Source organism: Mastigoproctus giganteus, chromosome 13, assembly GCF_048544385.1.
Source record: "Mastigoproctus giganteus isolate SK-2022 chromosome 13, ASM4854438v1, whole genome shotgun sequence".
Classification (NCBI taxonomy): Eukaryota; Metazoa; Arthropoda; class Arachnida; order Uropygi; family Thelyphonidae; genus Mastigoproctus; species Mastigoproctus giganteus.
Window position 1 is genome coordinate 95,751,230 of NC_143587.1, and position 26,577 is coordinate 95,777,806.

The following is a 26,577-nucleotide window of genomic DNA, read 5'->3' on the forward strand; positions in this document are numbered from 1 at the left end:
ATGCAATGTACAGATTGTTTCCATGGTTATAAATGGTACTGTTCATAAATTTTTATACAATTGCAATGTTGTTGTGTTTTATTAAATGGAACATCAATTTTCTGTATTAAAAATAATGCAGAGTGTGCCATAAAATCTGGAATCAGTGTAAACATTTTTGCAAGGATGGGATACACTTGTAAAAAGGGATGCAGTAATATTTTCTGATGCTATTGAGGCAGTGATGGGTGGGTCATAAAACTGCTAGTTTGGGGAGAAGTTACACAGACTAATAGTTTAATAGCAGCCACAGGCAAAATTGATTCTTGCAGTGTTTCTATTGAAACGTAAGCAGCTTGGAAAGCAAGGTGTGGAGGGTTACAAGGCCTACTAGGGGATCAAATGGGTTGTGTAAGGGTTACTAAAAACAGACAAGCATACATTTACTTGTTTATACACTAAATGCTAGGAACCTAGTAAATAAATTTGAAGAGTTTGAAGTATAGTAAAGTTATCAAATGCAGACATTGTAGGTATAACACAAACATGGTGTCATTCTAATACTGGGGATGCAGAATTTGAAAATGGGATTATAAGGTGCACAGAAAGAACAGACATGATAGAGCAGTGGTCATAGTATGTTTATGTGGGATTTATTCAAAGAAATAACTACTGTTAAGGGTAAAGAGAAGGGATTTTGTTTTTGCAGAGATGATCATAATGGGCATAGACATTTTTAAAACTCTTTTCAGTAGGACAAATTAAAATGTTGTCACAAATTATAAAAGCCAAATGAGAAAAGTGTTCAGAGAAGTAATCGTAGAGGTGACTAATTACAGTAAGCGCCAGTAAAGTGATCATGTTTGCAAAGTGAATTTTGATTCTAATAAGCGAAGATCGACAAATATTGTCCACAGGCTATAAAGGTATAAAGCACAAATTTACCAGTTATTACCAATTAAATGATACATGAAAATTGGAAGAATATTATCTACAGGTTAGCAAAATAAAAATAAATTATGCTTACATACATAACTTAATTAATATGTATTAATATACATATTAATTAAACATACTTTGTAATTTGATTATAATTTAAAATACAGTAGTCACTTATTTTAGATTGCTTTAAATTATCACTACAAAGTCTATTTATACATTTTTCAATATTGTATAACAGTCGCTTTCACCAGTTTCTTCCTACACTCTACCCAGGACTGTTACAGCTTCACGAGTTTGCCGCTTTGTAACTGGAATTCATTCAAGTTCATCATAATTTTCCTCCTCCTTGGCAAAATTATCAATAACAGACTAAACAATTTCTTCATCTGTTAAAGTGTAGATCACCACCTATACCCACCCAATCATTAAACTCCTGTTCACCCATGTGATCATGTTTTTCAACATGATCAGCATTGTGACTTAGTTGACCATTACCACATTTTTTGAAACAGTTGCTAATGCAGGTTTCAGAAACTTCATTCCAGACACTCAAATTCACTCTCTTTCTGTTCACTGACTTTTTTTTTTTTGGGTAGTAAAATTTAAAACAATAAAAAAGATAAGCATCAGTCAATAACAAAACACGCGGCACACACAAATTGGAACTAACACGACACTTTTTACAGAGTTTAGATATGGGAATGAAGAGCAGATTCTTAATTTATTTATTTATTTATGTTTTTTATATGATTGAAGATTTCAGTGAAGGGGAAACACATTTCACCATAATAATGTAAAAACATACACAATTCCAGCTATCGGTATTATTGCAAATGCAATAAGATCAAGTTTACTACTCATTTATAACAAATTATACAAACAAAATTCAAAATTGATTCTTATAACCAAAGATGTGATTCTAATAAATGATGAAAGTGTGGTGCATTTTATTCATATGAATCTGTTCTTTGAAATTTGATTCTATAAAGTGGCTGATTCTAATACCAGTGATCACTATTAAATTTAATTTTATACCAGCAAAGAGATATTGATCAAGATCTAGACCAAAATGGATATCAGATAAGTCCAACAGGATGTATAAATTGAGTAATTTTATTACAGACTTCCTCAGGAAATCTATGATCAAGTTACTCTGGGATTTAAGCAAGCTAAGGCAGATTATAAGAAGTCATGCATTATGTGCAAATTTTATTTTACCAACAGCTTTCAAATCTTCCACTTCCATTTTGAAAGTTGATTACCATAACAGATTAAACCAGACGTATGATTATAACTTAGGCATTTCTACTGCCAGGGAAGAGCCTAAAACAAGAGGCCTTCTTACACCATAAAGTCCTAAAAATGGCAGCCATTCCCTGTCACACAGTGTTCTAGAAAAGATTCTGTTCTTTTGCTCAGGAAAGACATACTTTATTGCTGCACATGACTATATAGTGCAAAAAGTTCCCATTGAAAAATAATTTTCTTATAAATGCCGAGGTAGCACAAATTTCATCAATTGGCAGTGCTGTAGCTGAGTGGTCAGGCACGCCGGTGCATAAGTACATGTGCCTTGAGTGACCCGGGTTCAGGCCCATGACTGCTGAATACGGTGCTGTTTCTTGTATTCTCTCTACCTTGTGAACTCCTCTGACCATGTGGTCATCCTAGAGTATAAACAGAAAATTTATTATTATTATTTTCAAATTTGAAATTTTTTGTGGAAAAGTTTCTTGTACTACTCGTGCTGCTGTTAAAGGTAAACATATAGATGAAACAATAAATGTTTTGCAGTATCATTTCTTTTAGTTTTAGTGTGAGAACTTGCCAGATGCCATTATGAAAGAAGAAAGAATTGATGCAGTGGTCCTTTGTTGGGGAACTGAAAAGTGCACAAGGAAGCTTAAAATATAACAAATTATCCCATGATGCTTGGAATTTTAACAATTTCTCATAGCTTTGCTAAATGTGAGAGAATATTCAGCCAGGTATTGGAAAAACAAGAAACTGAGTAATACTTTTCTTTCTGTGAAGCAGCAGAACTTCACCAGATAGCCAAGTCTAGATAGCACACCATTGCTGTTAAGAAAAGTTTGATTATGCACTTCTGAAGAGGGCAAAGTATGCAACAGAATATCTAAGCATGAATCTACAGACAGAAAAATTGTTAGGCTAATTTTTATAAGGCATACTGTACTGGTAAGCAATAGCCGATAAAATCCTATGGCTGTATTTTAATATAAAATGTGTATTTTTCCAGTGAAATTTAATTTCTAGTTCAATAATTTCTAGTTCGGAGTCGATCAGTAGTTTGTGTGCTCCTCAGTTTAATACTAATTACAGTGGTTTTAATGTTTAACCTATGGATGAAGTACACATCACCTATATGCTTATCGAGTGACTGATCCACTGACGAAGCTTTCATCCTATCGCCTGAATCAGGTAAATAGTATTTACTGTTTTTCCATATTCGTATCACTGCAAACGAATACGAAATGCTATAGCAAGTTGTATTCTGCCTTTGTTCACCAGCCATAGCCCCAGGTACTGAAAAGCTTACTTTCCGATCACAGCATTAAGCTGAAGTGCGCCCTTTGTTTTTACTCAGCCTCCCGCTGACTCTGCTTGCCATACTATTCGACTGTGTGGAAAGTTTGCAACCCCTAGCCCGAAGCCAACTCACAGCAAGACATCCACGTAGACTACGCAAACACCCGTCTATTGAATATCCCACTGCTTTCCTCCCAAATATGAGCAGAAACAGAAAACCCCTCAACTCGACACAGAAATGTGCCCTCTGCTATCATTTGACTGGTGACATCATCCTCTGTACCAGCTGTGATAACCCCATCTGTCCCAGATGTTCGGGCTTGTCCCCATCCAGCTGGAAGAAACTTTCCATGGCAGCCAGGCTGAAATTCAAGGACTCGTGCTGCAAGAAGCTATGCTCATTAGGCCACAAGGACAACCCAAAATTTTCCAACAACAATTCACAAAACTTGCCACGCACAGCCCAAAGCAGAAACAGCCCAGTGAGGCAGACTTCATGGAAGTCGCGCCACCACTTGATAATACTCAGCACTATGCAGTCTGCAAGAAAATATGAACAATAATACCTACGAGACTGACACCATTGTTACAGATATAACGCCTCATACTGACGCCTCCTACAGACCAACACCAGGCCACCTGAACCTGTCCGCATCACATGCAATCATCGATGCATATTCAGCAACCCCCTCAGACCAGACAGCTTATATTATGCCAATATCTGAAAATAGCCAAAGCGCACCTGCGCGGAGGTCCAAAGGGTGCCAAACCGAACCAGAAATTACCATTCAATACTTACAGTCATCCCTAAAGCAAATCATTCACAGAAAAATCACCGAAATAGTGGAAGAGCTCATAGGGAAAATAACTAGTTGCCTAACAAGTCACGAAATCAGTGCCAGCCTGCAAGCCAACTCTCTCACACACTGGAAAGCATGATGTGCAAATTTGCTGATACAACAGCATCACCCCAACATGGCTGCACAGCCCTAAGAAACACCCATGATGCTCAATCTTCAGAGTCCCCCCCCCCCCCCCCGGGATAAGTCATATGTGGAAATCCTGGCCACCGAGGTGAGCAATAGTGGAAAAACCATCAAAGGTCAAGCTCTAATATGCACCGCAATAAAATCGCACAGTTCCCTCCGAACTTCAATCCCTGACAGTGACCTAAACCCATTGCTGACTTCCCAACGCAGTCAAGAAAATATACCTACAACCTCATCAAGCCACGTCGACACCCAAGCGAGCTCAATTGACACAATTCAAAATCAGACGAATGACAAGCACGATAACAGCACTGCCCAATCTGTAGCAGCTTCACTAAACGGCGATACTGGACAAGAAATCCGCACTCAGAGAAACTCTGTAAAGTACGACACAGCGATAAACTTCAAGCTACGAGCTTTCAGGACTCAAGACACTACCAGAAACAGTACGACCAGCCTTTTCGTATCTTGACTGGATCCATGCACAACCCCTGAACTAGTCAAACAGGTTATATACAAAGAGCTGAATCTACGGCCAACTGTACACAAACTACAAACTAGGAGTCAACAATACGCTGCATTCAAACTTGAATGTAGCCGACACCAAGTAGACCTGATAGAAAGCGTCGCCATTTGGCCTGTCGGAACGAGGATCAGGCTGTTTGTTCACTATCAATCAACCTCGAAACCTAAAGCGACTACTCAGACCCGACAAAAGTACTCCCATCGCAGTCACAGCTGACTTGTCGATTATAATTGCTCACCAGAAAGGATGCCAGCACAAGAATTTTCCCACACTAACATACTGGAACAAACTCCGCCCAAGGTTGCTAATACCATCCTCCAACGTGAGAGATCCCAAGGTTGCCTCATCCCTGTCTTGATCTCTCATTGTCGAGAGCCTCTACTTGTTCGCAGCCGGGAAGCAAGGCTCCCTCCCGTGAGGCTAAGCATTACAACTTCTCCTACCACCCACATAATGTTCCAGAATATCAGGTTCTTAAGAAATAAACTTAATATACTGGAAGAAATTCTACTCTCAAGCTCACTAGACATCTTGTGCCTCACTGAAACATGGTTAGAGGCAAACGAGACAGATATAAGCTGCTCTGTTCCTGCAGGCTTTCATGTACTGGCTGCCTCTCGTGATAACTGCAGAGGGGGTGGAGTTACTATAATCTTCAATACGATAAAGTTCTCCATCGTACACTCTGTCTCAAGTATCTCTCAAGACGTGGAAGCCTTAATGATAACTGTGGAACATCAAGGTACCACTGTAGACGTCACATCCCTGTACCTTCCTCCAATGCCAACTATGATGGCCATCGACGAATCCACTAACTGGTTAATAAATAATCTGCACCCAGCAGCCACTCATATCGTATGTGGAGACTTCAATCTTTCGCCATCTACCCAACACCTCAAAAGTCGGCTCACAGAATCTCTCCAATCAATCCAAATATTCCAAGTTAACTACCAGCCAACGAGAGACCAAAATCTGCTGGACATAGTCTATTCTTCGGCGATATGTCAACTCGAAGAAACACAGCCGACATGTTTCAATCAGACCACCAACCAATCATATTTACAGCTCTTCTACCCAAAAAATACAGTAACCCCCCCCCTATTAGCGGGGGTTATGTTCCTGGGAAATGCCGCAAATACCGAAAACGCGAATACTGAGTTATAGCTCCCATAGTAATAATGGGGTTCCATTCCAAAGTATGAAATATATAAGAAAAACTTGTCTAAAATTTTGTCTATGTATGTATTATATGTACCTTCATAATATTACTATGTACATAGACAGTACATAGTGAAATGCAAGCATATGGCATCGAAATGAAAATATGAAACAATTAAATATTAAATGTAATATTTATTAGAAATTTCAAACAAATCTTTCAAACCAGCCCCTTTGCTAACTAAAAAACTTATCACGTCAGTGCTATCACCTGTTTCGCTAAAGTTTTGATAAAGGAGTTTTGCCTTTTCACGAATGATGAGTGAACTTAACGGAATTTTATTTTGAGTTCAGTCTTCTATCCACAGATTTAAAGCTTTTTCCATTTTTTCTAATTTAACATCACGAGTTACGGAGCAAATTTTTGAAGCAATTAGCGCGTTTTCACGGACACTACGGCGGATTTTTTCTTCTGATTTCTTGATTGATCGTACCGTTGACTCATTGATTTTATAATGTTTTGCCACTGAGAAGACACTTACACCATTAGAAATTTTGTCTAATAACTCAATTTTATTAGCTAATGTCTTCACCTTCTTTGATCTTTTCACATTTCTCTCGTTATTCGTAGCCATGTTTTTGTACGGGTTAGAAAGAATTTGTCCAAAATTAAGTCACTTTCTTCCGTTAACACATTCGAAAAAAGTCTGTTGTACACTGAACCCGGTAGATTTATCACTTTTGTATGCATATCAATTTATAAATTGATAAATTTATTCAATTTATAAGCATATAAATTAAAAGCAAATGACGAAACCTTCCATGACAAGCGCATAACACATGCTGAACAAGGATTAGCGAGAAACATCCACGCTCGCGATTTTGTCACCCCTCTCCCTCACCCACTGAGCGCTGTTTTGACCGGGAAACATAATTTTAGCAACGCTCATGTTTTTTATGGCAGAAAATGTTCACGGCGCTTTAAAATTCACATTTTTTAGGTTTCATTTTATATTAAATAAGCGACCACGAAACCGCGAATACAGATACCGCGAATAGCGGGGGTTTACTGTATTTCAATACCCCCAAAACCAAATCTGTGCAAAAGGTCACCATTCCAAAATTTCCGAATCCAGCACTCTGCATTGAAGCTGCATCCACAGTCCCATGAAACATCTTAGATGGATGTAAACTGAGCCTCGCATTCGATCTAATGACCAAATGGATCAATACCATAGCCCTTCACACCACTACCAAGACAGTCACCATTACTCTGCGCTCTAGAGCATGGTGGACTCCCCAGCTCAACCAAAGTTTCCACTATAAACAATCACTACACGCCAAATGGAAAGCTTCCGGTGATGTCCAAGACCACATTTCATTCTCCAAAGCCAGGGCCAAATTCAACAGAAACAAATCAGCTGCAATTAAGAAGCACCTCGAAAGAACCCTAAAAAGGGGAAACCATTCTACAGAACAAAGGCTAGTTCTTCCAGCAACATCGACCCAGTTGACTGGCTCAACTACATTGCCAGATTTTCTAATCAACCTCCAGCTCTACCTAATCTGCCACTCTTCAACCACTCTCATCCCACTGATAGTCTTGCTACGATCCGAATTTCTAAGGAACAACTGATGCAGGCCATTAATACTCTCCCTCTCACAGCAACCACCAGTGACGATGGCATCCCCCAGTTCATAATCAAATGCTTAAGCTTCTTCATCATCAATTCACTCCTCAACCTATACAACAGATGCCTCAAAGTTCATTTCTTTCTACCCCGGTGGAACAGGTACTCTGTCTGGCCCCTTCCTAAACACCAACAATCGACGCTCCCAAGCCAATATAGGCTCATCGCTTGTGCCTCTGTATTGCTAAAAATTCTGGAGAAAGCACTGCTACCGTCTGTCACCCATCAAATTCTCTGTGACAGTCCTCAGCAAATACATTATGGGATATCAGGAAGGTCAACTATAACTAACCTTACAACAACCACTCTGCACATCTTAGAAGCCTTTGAACAGTTACAGGAATTGTCAGTTATCTTGATATCCATTCCACATTTGCTGCCATCTATATACCTAATCTCCTACATCTCTTAGAAAACTACTTCAATTTTTGCAGCAATGTTCTCTGGTTCCTTGAATCTCTCCTATCCAAGAGGACCCTTGTTCTAAAGATCGGAACAAAGACCTTCACGTGTCACATAACTGCCGGTGTGCCTCAAGGGGTGGGTCTCCTGTTTGGCATTCTCTTCTCAACAATCATGGTGCCGTTTGTGACCAACAAGTGCAATTGGATCACATATGCTGACGATGTCAAGCTCCTTACTAGGCTGTCGCCATCCAACCCGGCAGCCGAAACCACTCAGCAAATCATTAGCAAACTGCAGGACATGGCTGACTACCTCAATATTTTCAACCTCCAAATCAACCCCCTAAAATCGGCACAAATAATTTATTCACTAAAGGGCAGCCCAACAACGTTGGAGCCCGTGCTTAACGGCTCCTCAGTTCCAAGTGTTCAAATGCACAAAGATCTGGGGGTTATTTTTGACTCCAAACTATCTTTCAATGATCACGTAAACCTCATACGGTTGAGGCTGAATTCACTACGCTGGGTCGCCAAACAACAGCTGCTCCACACCACCGACCCACAACTGGTAAAAAGATACATCGTATCAATCCTTTACCCGACAATACCGTATGCTTCAGAGATATGCGCCTCGGCTGCCGAATCCAACATTAAAAGAATATTCTCTGCCGAATTCTGGCTTCTAAAATGGGCCAACAGCAAACTCCACCTTCCCCCAGCTCTCAGATCAACACAGTTAGCAGAAGTCCTTCAACTACGCAGTCTCCGATCCCACATCAGAGAAAGAAGGCTGCTGTTCGCCATCAAGATGGCCACCGGTAAAATTACAGAGTTGAACTTCTGGGATCATTGCTCTTGGCGCATTCCTCCCCCTTATCTCTGGTCTTCAGCACAGCTGCTAGCAAACCGTAACCGGCTAGTACTAACCGGCAGATTCCTGCCAAAGCAAATGCTGCCCTCACTTCAAGCCATCGACGGGGTCCTCCAAGAAGTGGTCAACAATAAAAAAAATACAAGAAGGGAATCCTTGTCGAACTGAAAATGTAAAACTGTGCTTTGTTGCCTTCCAATAATCTTATGTAACTTATATGTTTTCCTCATGTGTATCTCTTTTGTAAATATGTTTTGTAAACCCCTGGCACCACCATGCCGTGACGGGACTTATTGTATGTATATCATGCTGCAGTTAAAGATTCTATTCTATTCAATACTGACTTTACAAAAACCTACTTTTTTTCTGCAGGAGGAAATCTCCTGCTTACAATTGCCTGATCACCAATTTTTTTTTAAAGTCAAAAGTTCGCAGCTATATGAATACTATATGAAAGCTTCATTTTAAGAAACATGAATCTGTTGGAACGGTTGCAGAAAAGTGCAACAAGATTAGTCAGGGTCACAAAAGGATATATCTACCAAAAAAGATCGAGGTTCTGCAAATTGCAATATCTGGAAAACAAGGCATCTGCATGCATGGTGACCCAACTGAAACATATAAAGCTTTAAAAGGGTTAGTACAGTTAATGCTGATGTCATCTTTACTCTTTTTCAGATGACACACACACACACAAGGGGACATAAATTGAAAAGGATGGATGCAGAAGAGATATATGAAAATTTGCATTCAACCAAAGAGCAACTGATTGTTGGAATAAACCCACATCCTCAACTAGTATTGTGGAAATGGATAGTTTAAATAAAAATTTTAAAAATAAATTGAACAAATTATTGGCTAACAATATTAATACTAATTTTAAAACATAGTTACAATATCTGTAATGGCCTTGTCGGTAAACAGCACACTTCAGAAAATTAATATTTTGTTGAATTTTTCTGAAACCCCATGCACGTTTTCCCCACCCCCCACATCTGGATTAACTTCTGATAGGAGTTGAGTTTATATGAGTAAAATGTAATGTACATATAAGACTAACTCTTTGAAATATCCAGTTGAGTAGCCATGCACCTAATTAATTTTATTAGACTTATATGAACCTTGTCTGTGATTGCTTTTTTTCCCGCTGGTATGCTGGGACATTTATCAGTGAGTTTATCGGTAACCTTTTCCTTAATTTTTTAGTACTGTAGATTGAGATACTGAATTTTGTTGTGGCTAATTGTTATTGAACTCTGCAGCTATTTTTCTCTTTGTTTTTGTCCTTCATGTCCACAAAACAGGATAATTTCTGTGTGTTCTTGTAAATGTGGCAACATGATTATTACCTATATGGATAACAAAAACCTACAAAAAAAAAAAGAAAAAAAATTAAATGAAACCAGTTTACACTGATTCCAGACTTTGTGGACACTATAATATGCCTACTCTTTCATTAAACTGTATTTCTTAAAAAACTGTTTTTTATTCTAGCCATTGCCAGAAATAGAACCGGAATTAAAAGAAGTAAGTTGTTACTAGTTTCTATTTCAAAATCTCTATTTTCTGTATAAGAATTTCTGTACAAGTAGTCATAAAGCTGCTTGAATATTTTGTACGGTTATCAGGTTTATATCTACTTCAGTTGTTTGTAAATATTCTGAATAGAATACATAAAAAATTTCCTTTTTACTCCTTTTTATGAATCGTAGGAAACAAACAAGCGGATTGTGTTGCCAAGAACGCCAGTCACATAACATCAGACATTCCGATACCTTCCATAGATTTCAAACAGAGCGGGAGTGCAGTAGCACACGCTCTTTGAGTAGACCGGAGTTCAAGCCCCTGACTGCTGAATACGGTCGATCTGCCAACCCGCACTGGACCAGCGTGGCAGATTATGGTCCATTTCCCTCAGCATGAATTGTTGAGGAGGCTTCCACGGCCTCCGTAGCTGAGTGGTCAGGAGCGGGAGTGCAGTAGCACATGCTCTTTGACTAGACTGGGGTTCAAGCCCCTGACTGCTGAATACGGTTGATCTGCCAACCCGCACTGGACCAGCGTGGCAGACTAAGGTCCATTTCCCTCAGCATGAATTGTTGAGGAGGCTTCCATCCTGCAGTGGGTTGATAATGGCTGCACTTTACCTTTTATTAGAAAAAAAAATGACTATCCATTTGGCACGGGCAAAAAAGCAATAAGATTCCAGATCAAGCCTAAGAGGCAATAGAAAAGAAGTAGTAGTACTTGCCAGATTGTGAATAGGACATACCCACCTAACTCATAGTTATTTACTCATCCAGGATGACCCTCCACCGTGCAGAAACTGTCAAATTCAACTCACAATAAACAACTTTATCACAGAATGCCCATTATACTTGAGAGAACAACAGCTTTCTCTTCACATCTATATTCCTCTAATAAACTTAGCTTACGGCAAATTCTCAGAGACCGACAAGATATTAATGATGTTTTTACCTTCCTCAGAATGATAAACAAATATCATGTGATCTGAATCCTCTTTTTTAATATAACAATCATGTACCAAATAAGACTGTAATAGGTGCATTATGACCTTAGTAGCCCTTGCACCAATAAATCCAACAAACAACAACAATTCCTTTTTACAAGTATATAAATTATGAAAATCCAGAAGTCCCAGTTTAGCATGGAATACTTGATAAATAATGTGTTAAACAAAATTGTGCTAAATGAAGGTTGTAATTTTATTAAACATACATGAAATAAAGTTCACTATACTCCTAACCAAAAATGTTTTGGCTATAAAACTTAAAACTGATATTTGATGCTAATTACTTCACCCTTTGCACACTGATATGGAAGTTTGTAAGTGATCATGGCCCTAGTAAAGGTGCTGTAGCATATTGCTGAAAAATAAATGATTTTACCTTGGTGTAAAGCAGCGTTTCCCAAACTTTCTGAGCCCACGCCTCCCTTGACCTGTAAAATTTTCCCGGCGCCACCCTTGAAGTAAAACATCCATAATTATGCAATTTCTAGTTCTTCTGCAAAACTAGAGTTTCTCCTATTGTGTGTGTGTGGTTTTTTACATTTCGCGATTCTGTAAGAAACTTGATACGACCCTAGCAATACATTTGATGGAACAGAAACTATTTTTTTGAAGGTTTGCTTTTGTTTATTAAACTCATGTATATATTTTTTTATTTATATATGTTATGTTATGAAAATTACATTTCTGTTAAACTTTTCGCGCCTCCTTTTGCACTAGTTCGTGCCTCCCAGTTTGGAAATCGCTGGTGTAAAGTGTGCAAGTAATTAATATTAATTTTTAAACTGTGGTTTGTATAATTAGACACTCAAAAATTAAAGAAGTAAAGTATATGGAATATTTAATAAAGATGAAAAATAAGACCATGCTGGAACTCTTAAGCACAAAAATAATAAAAGCTAAGTTAGCTCTTGCCAATGATACAGAAGACTGGTATGGTGAAACTACCTTTGGTGGTGGGTTTTCCACTTCTGCAGTTGTTAGCTTGTAGTTAGCATATTTTGTATAAAGTATTAGCTGCCATATGCTAGGCATATGGCAGTTAATAATCTCACTGTAAGTTGCCCTGTCAACTTTATTGCCTTGTGAACAGTGAAGCAGTAGTTTATCATAGGGTACATATCTGGAATAATTGTCTGTACTCTTATTAATTAAATCTGATACCCGTTCTAGTTTCTTCATTGTGATTTGAACAGTATTAAATAATTGCACTTTTCCCTTCATTATCAATTACTACCACCAACAGTCAGAGGCGCCCCCCCACTTCCCTCAGCCTGGACCATTGACAAAAGAATTTTCTTTCCTTGAGGACTGTAAAGGTCACTTTAGTGATTAGTACCACTAAATTGATCTTAAAGTTTCTAATTTTGTACCTCATGTAGGCTGGTCAAGTGTAGATTTTTTGTACACCTATATCCAGCCACCATAGGTAAGTTTTTGTATATTAAATTTATAGCAGAACTCACTTACCTAGATATCCTCTTTATCCCTAGCATTGTTAAAAATTGAAATTTTTGAGTTCTAGCAACATGTTTTTAGCATTAGCATTAGTAGAGGCATATGATGCAAGAAAGCAAGCTTATGCAGCATCAGCCAAAAAAACTTCACATTTCACCCATTCAAGCTATCAACTTCCACAACAACAAATGGAAGTCTGTTCCAGCAATCAACTACCTGCTGGCTAAAGGCAAATTTCTGATCATTTTGACCTAGATGTTTTTTTTTTGCTTTTATATTTTATATTTATAGCCAGGAAGTAGACAAAGTGGGCTTTGAACTGTCAACATGCTATCTTAATTTATTTTAATTTTATACAAAAGAAAGATTTTCAATGCTATAATATGCAGTACAGTGTTTGCTCGCTTACTGTTCAAATACCTGTGCAATTCCAATTGTGCTCTTGAATTACTTTTAACCCCTAAGTAGTCAAGCCTATACTTGTCACTTGTAATCTGCCTGGGTCAAAAGACCTGAAAAGGAGATGAAAAAAGAAACTTAGTGCATGTTGCCCTTTACGAAATTTTCTTAACAGTTTTTTTTCTTGATCACTTATTACTAATTAATTTAAAATCAAAATTTCTTATTAATAATCATGGTAGTTATTTATTTTAAAAATCATACACAGGATGTTTCAAAATTATGTATACACACTTTAAAAATTTATATTTAATGAACAATATGCACCAATTTAATTTTCTTAAACTCATTTTGTAGCTTAAAAATAGACAATTTTTTTTACAATAATTTACTTTTTATTTTATTTCATAGATACCTCTAAAACGATAGAGAGTACCCAGTTAAGTTTTGAAGAAAGAAAGAAAGGCAATTATAAAATGGAATTGGAAATATGAAAATGTCAATGAAGTTCAGTGTGCCTGGAAAACACGATATGGAACAAAAGTGCTAGGACATCAATGAAGCTGTAAGAAATGCAATCTTGTGCACCCCAAGAAAATTAACAAGACAGTGTTCACAAGAGCTAGGTTGAAACGCGATAACTGCACACAGCTCAATTATCTTGACAATGAATTTCGTGATCAATGGGTAGGTCGTCGAGAGAGTGCTTTTGAATATCCTCCAACGTTGCCACATCTCACCCTTTTAGATTTTTTTGCTTTGGGATACTTGAAAAATCAGGTTTACAGTCAGAAACATTGGAGGAATTGTGGATGAAAATTCAACAAGAAGCAGAAAACATTTCACCTGATTTGTGCACTTCAGTATGTAGATCTGTTGAAGATAGATGCCACTTGTGCATTAATGCTGATGGAGGGGATTTTGAACAATTAAAGTACAGTTTTATTGTTGTAAAAAAAAATGTTTTTTGTCTTCAAAGTATCAAAAAAAAATTTACATTTGTATATATTGTTCATTAAATATAAATTTTTAAATTGTGGATACATAATTTTGAAACCTGTGTATTTGATTTGATGCTGGTTTGTGGAAGTTAATAATGCAGTCTACAATAAAAATATTTTTCCTTGAAATTTTGTTAAATTAAATATAAATTTCAAAAAACATTTCTTTATGAATAGTGTGTATTTTTCCTCTCCCCTTCTTTTGCATTCACAGTTTCAGTTTGACATTAGTTTTCAAAAGTTTATAACGTGGCTGCTACAACGTACAATATATTTTTTTAAAATCAATTTGTTTGAGCATGCAATTTTATTTTTCTTTGCATGCAAAGAGAAATAAAAAAAAATTCCAACAAATGAGTTGGCTCTTTCTAAATTAAATCTTAGCGAGGGGACTTCCCATTCTTTACTTAATAAACTAAAAAAGGCTTAATGGCATTTAACACTCAATCCAATGTTTTTCTTGTGTTGACAATAGCTAATAGATTTGTGAAATTTTCAGTGGAGAAATCAAAGAAAGCATTTTTATTTAAAGGTATTGGAAATTTCAATTGTGTGGGTGGGATAGATAAATAGGAATTCTTTTTGGGTCTGCTCCACCCAGGTCAAATACATACAGGTTAATAGCTTTTTTTTTTTATTTAATTTGTACACATATATTACTTTTTAATTTATTGTTAATAATAACTGTTTTCAAAGAATATTATAGTGTTCTGCAGAAGATTTAGATTTGCAAAAGAGTTCCACAGTCATGAAAGATATTGAAAAACTCTGGGAGAAGGAATGTGCAGAGGGCTAAGTCTGTTGCTCTCTTTGCTTTGTCTTTTATGATGAAAGGACATCCTTTGCTTTATACCGTAGTTGTTATAATTTGTATATTGCAAGCTTATATACACTGCTGTCCAAAAAGCATCCAGGCATTCCCATTTTCCTAGTCCATTGGAACTTCTTGATAAACAAGTAACTCAGACCAGTATATAAGGAAAGTACATGAGCCACACAAGTTAATTCTTGTCATGGCACATAGAGCTCAGCTTACTAATTTCAAGAGGGAGTTTTATTAACAGATTTCACACTGGTGGCTTGTAAATTCATCCAATTGTTGACAGCTTACACCAGACAAAGTTGACTATTTGGTGATGTTATCATGAAATGGAAGTATGACAGAGAAGCTCACTCCGAAGGATGCTCTGTAGAGTATCATCATATCATTATTAGCCATATGGTGCAAGGAAACCTGAAGCTTTTGCTGCACCAGGCAAAAAAAAAAAATAAAAAATATTCTGGGTTACCCTGAGAGAGAGAAGGAAATCACCAAGAACAAGAAGAGTGATGACATCCAGCTTAGGACCCTGGGTGTGCCAAGCCCATACTCACCAGACAACCTCAGGGACTCACATCTGTTGAGTATGGGCTTGGCACATCCAGGGTCCTGAGCTGAATATCATCATTCTCCATTTTCTTGGTGATTCCCTTCTACCTCTCTCTCTCTCTCTCTCTCTCTCTCTCTCTCTTGCAAGGTAATTCAGAAAATATTTTTTTTGGCTGGTGCAGTATAAGCCTCAGGCTTCCTTACACCGTATGTCTAATAATAATCACTGCAAAACATCAACCTTGAGATCTGTATGAACATACTACATGGAGAGCTCCATGGTGTTTTTCCTGGAACAAGCCAAACAGCATCAACTGAAAGAATCAGTCTTGCCTTTCATGGTGTACCAAATTTCATAATTGGCCCACAGATCAATGGAAATCAGGTCTGTGGGGTGGAAAATCTTACTACACCTTATTTCAATCAGATGGGCAAGTGTGGGGATGCCTAGAGAATGTCTGCTTCCAGACTGCATTGTGCTAACAGTAAAGTTTGGAGAAGGTGTAGTTATAGTATGGGGCCATTTCTCATGGCGTAGCCTAGAACCTTTGGTGGTGGTGGTGGTAGTTCTGTGTGGCAGTTCTTAGATATGTACTATTGTTTGTTTCAACAGGATAAGAGCTCATACCATATTGCTGGCACTGTTCAAAATAGTTCATAGGTATAAATGTACAAAAGTTGGAATGGCTAGCTCAGAGTTCCAATTTGAAATGTATGGATGAACTGAAACATTAGGTGAAGGCCAAGCTAACAAATCCCATATCATTAGCTCAAATGATCACTGTTTTGCAGGAAGATGAAGTATGCCATAGTGAATTGACATGTATCCAGATACATTTTTGAAGTGTGTATATATATGGTTTTTTACTATTAGGATTTTTATTGGGCAAGGTATTTATGAGAGAGGTACTTTCTGTATTTTTGAACATTTCAAAAGTGATAAACCTATTGTGATAATTTAATGAAATCATTTTTTTTTGTTTCCTTTAATAAGTAAAATAATCAGCATATATTAACATTTAAATCATTCCTTTAAGGAAATAAGCACCTTAATGGTACTACAATAAAAATGTATTCTTTATAACCTTTTTCAATATCCTTCTCTGAAGTGAGAAAGATGGAATCTCTCCCCCACTTTTTTTTAATCCAGGCATACCCTGCTTAGTGCTTTTAATTGGAATGCGATAGGGAGAGAATCCACATTAAGCAGAAGAGATTTACCCATAGGAAGTAATATAAATAATTTACATTATTTATTATTGGAATCTAAGTGAATCTGCATTAAGCAGGGGAGATTTTTCCATAGGATGTAATGAAAATAATTTTAACTGGTTGATAGGACCAGTGTTTCTATCCAATTTTAAGTCACCATTTCTCTATATAACAGTATTAAATGTAGCAGAAACAATAAAACCTGTAAATATAAATTATGCAAGAAAACATCTTAAAATTACGTAACCATATATATATATATATATATATATATATATACACACACACACAGATGAGCCAAAACATTGACCACCTACCTAATATGATGTTGGTCCTCCATGTGCAGCCAAAACAGCTCATACCCAGCGAGGCATGGATGCTCCAAGATTTCTAAGTGTGTCTTGTGGTACCAGCACGTAACCAGCAGATCCTTTAACTCCCTTTAGGTCTGTGGTTCAGACGCTGCAGATTGGAGTTGCTGTTCCAACACAAACCACAGATGCTCAATGGGATTGATGTTTGTAGAATTTGGAGGCCAGGGCAATGGAAGTCTTGGACCACCTGGAAGTCTTCCTCATGTTCCGTGAATCAGTCTGGGCGGTGTGGCATGGCACATTATCCTGCTGAAAGACGGCACCACCAGAGGGCAAGACGTTGCCATGAAAAGGTGTACCTGGTCAGCAATGATGTTTAGGTAGATGATAGACATCAGAGTGCCCGGCACATGGATAACTGGACCCAGGATATCCCAGCAGAACATCGCCCAAAGCATGACACTGCCGCCACCGGCTTGTTTTCATCCCACAGTGCATCTAGGCACCATCACTTCCCCAGGTAAATGACATGTACCCGGCCGTCCACATGGTGCAATAGGAAATGTGATTCATCGGACCAGACAACCTTCTTTTAATCACTCAAGATCCAGTTTCGATGCTCACTTGCCCATTGTAGACACTGTCACCAGTGAACCGTGATTAGCATGGGCACTCGGAGCGGCCTGTGGCTACACAGGGGCGCCTCCGTAGCCAGGTGGGAAGGAGCAGCAGTGCGTAGCACACGCTTCTTGATTAGACCGGGGGTTCGAGCCCATCACCACCAAATAAGGAGGATGCAGAAAGGTCAAGGGAATGACCACCACATATTCCCGGAGCAATATGGCCTTAGTTGCTAAAGGTCCTAAAAACCAAATAACAAAAAACAAAAACAAAAGCAGCTACACAGCCCCATTTTAAGCAGGGTTTGATGTAGTGTATGTTGTAACACATTACTCCCGTCACCAGCATTCCAATTACTGGCGAGTTGCGCCACAGTCGCCCTTCTGTTGCCACGTACCATCCGGGAGAGCCTTCGCTCACCTCGAGCATCAGTGAACTGTGGTTGTCCAACATCTCACCGGCAGTTTGTGGGATTTCCCTCCTCGGACCACTTTTGGTAGGTACTAACCAGGGCTGACCGTGAGAACCCCACCAGCCATGCTGTTTCGGATATGCTCTGATCCAGTCGTCTGGCCATTATATGGCCTTTGTCAAACTCACTTAAGTCTGCTGCCTTTCCCAGCTGAAGAACAAAAGTAACACTGATTAACAGAGCTCAGTATCAGGTGTTTTTTGTAATGTATCCCGACCTGCGCACACACCATAATTAGCATTAGTAGAGGCATATGATTCAAGAAAGCAAGCTTATGCAGCATCAGCCAAAAAAAAAAAAAAAAAAAATGCTCTAATTTCACCCCTCCATTCATTCCAAATACCTGTCCAGCAGCCTTAAATTTATTTAGGCTATCAACTTCCACAACAAGGGATGGAAGTCTATTCCACCAACCAACTACCTGCTGGTTAAAGGCAAATTTCTGCACACATATCCTACATCTGTCTTTCTTCAATTTGAATCTATGCCCTCTCAGATGATTATTCCGAGGAGGGAAATCCCACAAACTGCCGGCGAGATGTTGGACAACCACAGTTCATTGATGCTCGAGGTGAGCGAAGGCTCTCCCGGATGGTACGTGGCAACAGAAGGGCGACTGTGGCGCAACTCGCCAGTAATTGGAATGCTGGTGACGGGAGTAATGTGTTACAACATACAGTACATCAAACCCTGCTTAAACCCTGTGTGTGTGTATATATATATACACACACACACACACACACACACACACAGCTCAAACCATTCAAGGCTTTATAGACCTCAATCAGATCAGATCAGATCACCTTGCAGGTGCCTAGGCTCCAGACACTGTAATTTGCAAAACTTAAGCCTTTCTTCGTAAGAGCAACCCTTTGTTCCATTCACTAATGTTGTTGCCCTTCTCTGTACTCTTTCCAACAGCTCTACATCCTTCTTGAAATGAGGCCTTCAGACCTGTATACAGTACTCAAGGTGTGGCCTGACCATTGCCTTATACAAGGGGATAATCACCTCCTTATCCCTGGTAGAAAAATTCCTGTATATCATTGAGAAGACACCATGAACTACTCTTGCAGACCATCTGCACTGCTCAGAAAACTTCATATCTGCCTGCACAATTACCCCCAGGTCCTTTTCGTTCTCTACCTCTGTCAGTGTAGTACCACAGAATTGATATGTTATTCTAGGGTTACTGTTTCCCATATGTAGTACTTTACATTTGTCATTGTTAAACTTCATTTGCCACCTCTCAGCCCAGTTGCTGAACTTTTCTAGATCCTGTTGCAGCAGCATACTGTCATTAGTGTCTTTAACAACCCTACCAACCTTCATATCGTCTGCAAACTTGGACATTAAGCTTTATATACCATCATCAATATCATTTATCAATACAGAAAACAACAATGGACCCAACACTGAACCCTGAGGGACTCCACTAATAATATTAGTCACTGATGAGCAGTGTCCATTGATTACCACTCTCTGTCTCTCCCACTCAACCATCCCTTTATCCATAGCAGCAATTTGCCTCCAATGCCAAACTGCTCAAATTTGTTCAGCAGTCTTCCATGTGCAACTTCTCTACCACTGTTAGTGTAGTACCATAGAACTGATACGTTACTCTGGGGTTACTGTTTCCCATATGTAATACTTTACATTTGTCAATGTTAAACTTCATTTGCCACCTCTCAGCCCAGTTGCTGAACTTTTCTAGATCCTGTTGCAGCAGCATACTGTCATTAGTGTCTTTAACAACCCTACCAACCTTCATATCGTCTGCAAACTTGGACATTAAGCTTTATATACCATCATCAATATCATTTATCAATACAGAAAACAACAATGGACCCAACACTGAACCCTGAGTGACTCCATTAATAATATTAGTCACTGATGAGCAGTGTCCATTGATTACCACTCTCTGTCTTCTCCCACTCAACCATCCCTTTATCCATAGCAGCAATTTGCCTCCAATGCCACACTGCTCCAATTTGTTCAGCACTCTTCCATGTGCAACAGCAAAAGCCTTTCTAAGATCCAAATATATGATATCAAAGTTATTCCCTGCATCCAGTTCCTTTGTGACCACATCATAGTATCCAATCAAATTGGTCAGGCAAGACTTTCCCTTAACAAAACCATGCTGTGTCCAAGCTGTAACTGAAGTCTTGTCTAGATGATCCTGCAGTGCTTCTTTAACCAGTGCCTCCATTAATTTTCCTGGAACATAAGTTAAACTAATAGGTCTATAATTACTTGTGTTGCCCTTTGATCCTCCTTTGTAATTTGGGGTCACATTTGCACATCTCCAGTCCATGGGTACCTCTCCTGAGTCCAAAGAAGCTCTCATAATTATGGCTAAGGGTTTGCTTACTTCCTTTGCTGCCTCCTTTAATATAACTGGATAGATTCCATCTGCCCCTGGTGCCTTTTTTATGTTTATCATCAACAATTTCTCCTCCACTTTCCTATCAATTATTACAAAATCAGCTAGCTCACTGCCAGAGTTTAATTCACCTCTGGCATTCCCCTCCCTGAATAACTCCTCATGTGTGAATGTAGATGCAAAATACTCATCTAGTTTATTAGCCACCTGTGCAGGATCATGAACAGTTGAACCATCAATATCCAGTGGACCAATCTGATTCATCCCTTTCCTTCTAGAGTTTTTTTTTTTTATGTGAACCCCAAACACGAGACGTATTAGAACCTATAGTACTTAGTACCGTGCTTGGGTTGGAGGTTGAGAAGACAAAAGAAGATATTTGTTGGCATTGGACTTGAACTTCTGTAGATTGTAATTTTCAGGAAATATGTATGATGGACGGTTGTTCCAGAAAATGGCAGTTGAATGAATAAATGAGGAAGATGAAAAGTTGGTTCTGTGGGTTTGAAGTTGGACAGTAAATGGATGTTGGCTGGTGGCGGCACGTGTTCGGATTGTTTTGAAAGAGAGAGTGGGAATTATAGAAGCCAATTCAGAAAAACAGTGCCCATGGAAGTATCTGTAGAAGAGGCATGCAGCAGAAACAGTGCGTCTATGAGAAAGCAAGTGGAGAGACTCTGTTATAGATGAATCATTAATTAACCTAACTGCCCTCTTCTGAATGGAATCAAGAAGCCTGAGAGAGGTTTAGGGTGCACCACCCCAGATGTGGGAACAATATTCCATGGCAGGGCGGATTTGCAATTTATACAGAGTGAGCAGCTGTTTGGAAGAAAAGTAACACCGAGAGCGAAAGAGAAAACCAAGTTTTTTAGATGCAGAGGAAGCAATATTTGTAATGTGCTTGTGCCAAGAGAGATTAGAAGTAAGGGTAATCCCCAAAAGAGATATATTATTTTGCCTAGAAATCGGAGTGTCACTAAACATAAGCATAAGAGCAGAAGAATCCTTTTTGTGAGATATAAGACAAGACTAAGTTTTAGAAGGGTTGAAATCAACTAAGTTGTCTTTGCCCCACTGGAGAATTACCTGAAGATCGGCATTTAAGGAATTGGTAGCAGATTTTCGAGAAGTTCAAGCTGATTGAGCAGGACAAGGTTTCTCAAAATGGAAAGTTGAATGCAATGTGCTATCATCGGCAAAACTATGGATAGGATTTCCAGTCAATGGAAGAAGGTCATTGATATACAAGAGGAAAAGAGTGGGGGAAAGAACTGAACCTTGGGGGACACCGGCATTAGTGTAGAAGTTAGAAGACAGAGAGCCATCTACCATCACCCTCAGTGAGAAAATTGGATAACCAATTACTAAAAACAGTTGGCAAACCATAAGATTGAAGCTTGTTTAGAAGACCTTTATGCCAAACACGATCAAAAGCTTTGAGATGTCAAGAGCAACTACTTGTGTTTCACCGAACCTTTCCATTGAATTAGTCCATAAATGGGTAAATAAGCCAGAATATCACCAGTGGATCGACACTTACAGATTCCATACTGGCAATCGTTGATCAGACGGAAGGGATGCAAAATACTCATCTAGTTTGTTAGCCACCTGTGCAGGATCATGAACAGTTGAACCATCAATATCCAGTGGACCAATCTGATTCATCCCTTTCCTTCTAGAGTTTACATAGGTAAAGAACTCTTTGCTGTTTTTCTTTGCATCCTTTGCCAAAGATTTCTCATAATCTGCCTTTGCCTGCCTAATCTTCTTTGTGACTTGATTACAGACCAGCTTATATCTATAATAGGCTTCTATGTCACCCATTAATTTATATGTATCCCATGTATTTTTCTTCTCTGCCATAGTTCACCTGCAGTTGCTTCGATTTGCATAATGACTTGCTGGTCCTAATGTTTTGTCTCATGAGTGTATATACATACTGTATTTACCTTATTTACATTAGCAGCTTGCAGTACTATTAATTTTCATATACAGTAATACCCCGAAGTTACGCGATAGGTGGGTCCGACGAAAATCGCGTAAGTTGAATTCGCGTAAGTCGGGGTACAACTTTGCATATAAATACATATAAATTTTGCTTAATTGGGACCAAGGACTAACAAAAACACTAGTTTAGAAGAAAAATATTAATAAAATTGCAGTTCTTTATACATATTAATACAAAATATGTATTAAAAAAACAAATGACTTACGTTAAAAAGTTATTTTGATGTCGATGGCTTCATAAAATCTAACAAATTCGTCTGACAACACAGCCCGTTCTTTTTTTCACGCAGAATTTCTTCGTAGCAAGCTAATAATTTTTTTATTCCTTGCTTTGTAGCTATAACGCGTTCTTCGTTGGAGTCTATGTTTTCTAAAATTTTTAAGCCCTTTACAATTGAGCCCTTTTCAATTTTCAACCTCTCAAGTTTGCAATTGTCATGTGCTTTTCGCCGTTGCTTCGTTTAGGCCTGTAGCACGTGCAATATCACATGGTCTTTCATTTCGCTCAAAGCGTTTCACAATTTCATATTTTTTCTCTATCGACAGAGGCGGACTGGCCATAAGCCTTACCGGGGAAACCTCGGTGGGCCAGTGTGATTTTGGCCATAAACCATAGTATGAGGCCACTATAAATTTTCCCGGGTAAGAATTTTTGATCCAGTCCGCCTCTGTTTATCGATAATTGCTTTTCTTTTTCTCTCTGAATCTGCAGTGTCTTCACCAGGACGCTTCCTTTTCACACCTTTTAATTAAGTATTTTACTCATTTTTAGGGAATAAAGCACAATTACAAAACGAGGAGGCACGCTTGATACGCATAAACAAAGCTGCGCGCATGTAGCAACTGAATAAACAACACCATAAAGGCAGAGATACACTATTAACACCTCAAATTTCTAGGGGTTACTACCATAAAACAGTAAAAATCCAGTTGCGTTTCTGCTAGTGAAATCTGTTATAAACTGGTAGTAAATTCGATCTAATTGCATTTGCGATTATACCGATAGCTGGAATTGTGTTGGTTTTTACGTTATTATGGTGAAATGTGTTTCCCCTTCACTGATATAAAAAACATAAAAGCAGCAAAGTTGAATTTTGTTCATCTTTCGCTCTCATTCTCCGCCGTCGCACCGTATATCGATAACATATGAAAAATGACCTTGAAGATAGTGGGCGGCAGCGTTGCCAAACGAAAAAATCAAGAACCGCGTAACTCCGAGTTCGCGTAAGTCTGGGTAGCGTAAGTCGAGGTATTACTGTAGCTCAAACTACTAAAATGTAGTGTAAATGTAGTGTAAATCTAGCATTCCCCTGAATCCAACTTTTTTTAATGTCCATTTTAGTTTCTAGTACAAGTTTCTCTGCAGTGTCTTCACCAGCCTTTGTCACTCATTTTGTCACTAGCTGACTCACTTGTTCTCTTTGAGACTATTTAAAAAAAAAAAAAAAAAGAAGCTGTATTACCTGCACATTAAACTAAAATAAATCACTTGGACATAAAATGCTCATAAAAGGTAAGCAGCAGCCATTATCAATCCACTGCAGGATGGAAGCCTTCTCAACAATTCATGTTGAGGAAAATGGATCATAATCTGCCACTCTGGTCCAGGGCTTGTTGGCAGATTAACCATATTTAGCAGTCAGGAACTTGAACCCTGGTCTACTCAAAGAGCATGTGCTACTGCACTGAATGCACATAAACAATATGAAAACCAGAAATGACTGCAAATCAAAACTAAACTGAAAATAGCATTGCTGAGAAATGCTACTGATCAGTGTGCAGCTAAAAAAAAAAAAAAAAAAAATCCTCCTTCCACAGGCAAGAACAACAGTTCCTAAAGAGAAGTTTTATAAACAGCACTTTGTGTCTTTCATGTACAGCTAAAAAAAAAAAAAATCCCTGCCAGAAAACAATAGTTCCCAAAGAGAAGTTTTAGTTAATTAGAATCCCAGAGTGTGTGCTCCCTTAACCATAACACTGCCAGGTGGGAGGATGTATATAGTGTATATTTTTCTAATATGCAAAAAATGGTGCCCATGATGTAGCATTTTACAGCCATGGATAATACAGGAAACTTGTGCCAGCACAAACAGCCAGAAAATTAACACAGAGATGTAAATTACTTGTGGGCATGAAGAATAACTTTTGGTACAATAAAAAGACAGCTTTCTCCTTGTTATAAATTGGAAATTCTTTGCAGCATTTCTAGTTTAGTTGGCAAATCAGTTTTCTTGTAAATTACACTATTGATTAAAAGTAAATTTTTAATAGTGAAACCAAAGAATATACTTTTGAAGGCATGCACTGTGAATTAGTCATTTGAAAAATAAGACTGAAGAGCATTAAAGTTTTTTTTTTTTTTTTGACAGGGCTTCTCAGACACCCACACACCTATTAGGTGTGTGGGTGTCTGAGAAGCCCTGTCAAAAAAAAACTCCTCTCAGACACCCACACACCCATAACACCTCTCAACAACCTAATAGGTAACTCCTCCCAAGGCATTTTGTGTGAAAAGTGCTATCCCAGGGGAACAGAACACAATTGTGGAGGGGAGGATATCAAAATATACAGAGCACTATAGCAAACAAGTACTGCATGAACCATACTATAGAGGGGGAACAAGTGGGTGTGTGCACATGTGCTTGCAATATAGCGGTTTTAAATGGATCAAACAAAAAGTTTAGTGTGAAGGCTAAAATGAAAGTTATTAAAGAAATAGAAAATGGGAAGGAGAAATATGTTGTTGCTCATGAATTTAATGTACTTAACTAATTCAACAAAAGATATCAGTCATGTCAACAGCAGTCCTTCTTGGCATTGCTGTTGTCATCACCTGGAATTGACTAACATCATCCTGGTGTTATTTTACATTTTTTGTTAGGCATTGTCATTCAGGAATATCCCATTCCTGAGTGACAAAGAGCTTTCTATTTATCTTTGTTTCCACTGGTTATAAACATCATTATGGATCTGTCGGAATCCATTACATGTTTTCAGTGCTCCAACAACCATTATTAGCATTAGCATTAGCATTAGTAGAGGCATTTGATGCAAGAAAGCAAGCTTATGCAGCATCAGCCAAAAAAAAAAAAAAAAAAAAAAAAAAAAAAAGTAACATAAATAAATAAAAATAACCACTTCCACTTCACCCCTCTGTTCGTTCGAAATACCTGTCCAGCTGAGCCTTAAACTTATTTAGGCTATCAACTTCCACGACAAGGGATGGAAGTCTGTTCCACCCACCAACCACCCGCTGGCTAAAGGCAAATTTCCGCACATCTATCCTACATCTGTCTTTCCTCAATTTGAATTTATGCCCTCTCAGGTGATTTTTCTGAGCTAGAGGAAGAATCCCATCAGCATTGAGCATGCTCAAACCATTCAAGGCTTTGTACACCTCTATCAGATCACCCCGCTGGTGCCTAGTTTCCAGACACTGTAATTTGCAAAACTTAAGCCTTTCTTCGTAAGAGAACCCCTTTGTCCCATTCACCAATCTAGTTGCCCTTCTCTGTACTCGTTCCAGCAGCTCTACATCCTTCCTGAAATGAGGCCTCCAGGCCTGTATACAGTACTCTAGGTGTGGCCTGACCATTGCCTTATACAAGGGAATAATCACCTCCTTATCCCTGCTAGAAAAATTTCTATATATCATTGACAATACACCATGAGCTACTCTTGCAGCTCGTCTGCAC

At 38.4% G+C, this 26,577-nt stretch overlaps 1 protein-coding gene across 1 annotated transcript in view; it reads left to right on the plus strand.

Moving 5' to 3' along the window:
• mRpL42 (mitochondrial ribosomal protein L42) overlaps positions 1 to 26,577 on the plus strand; it is an 81,239-nt gene that overhangs the window by 38,200 nt on the left and 16,462 nt on the right. Inside the window, exon 4 of the mRNA XM_090387639.1 lies at positions 10,605 to 10,637. Within this exon, the coding sequence (XP_090243765.1) occupies positions 10,605 to 10,637 (33 nt within the window). The remainder of the gene's footprint in view (positions 1 to 10,604; positions 10,638 to 26,577) is intronic.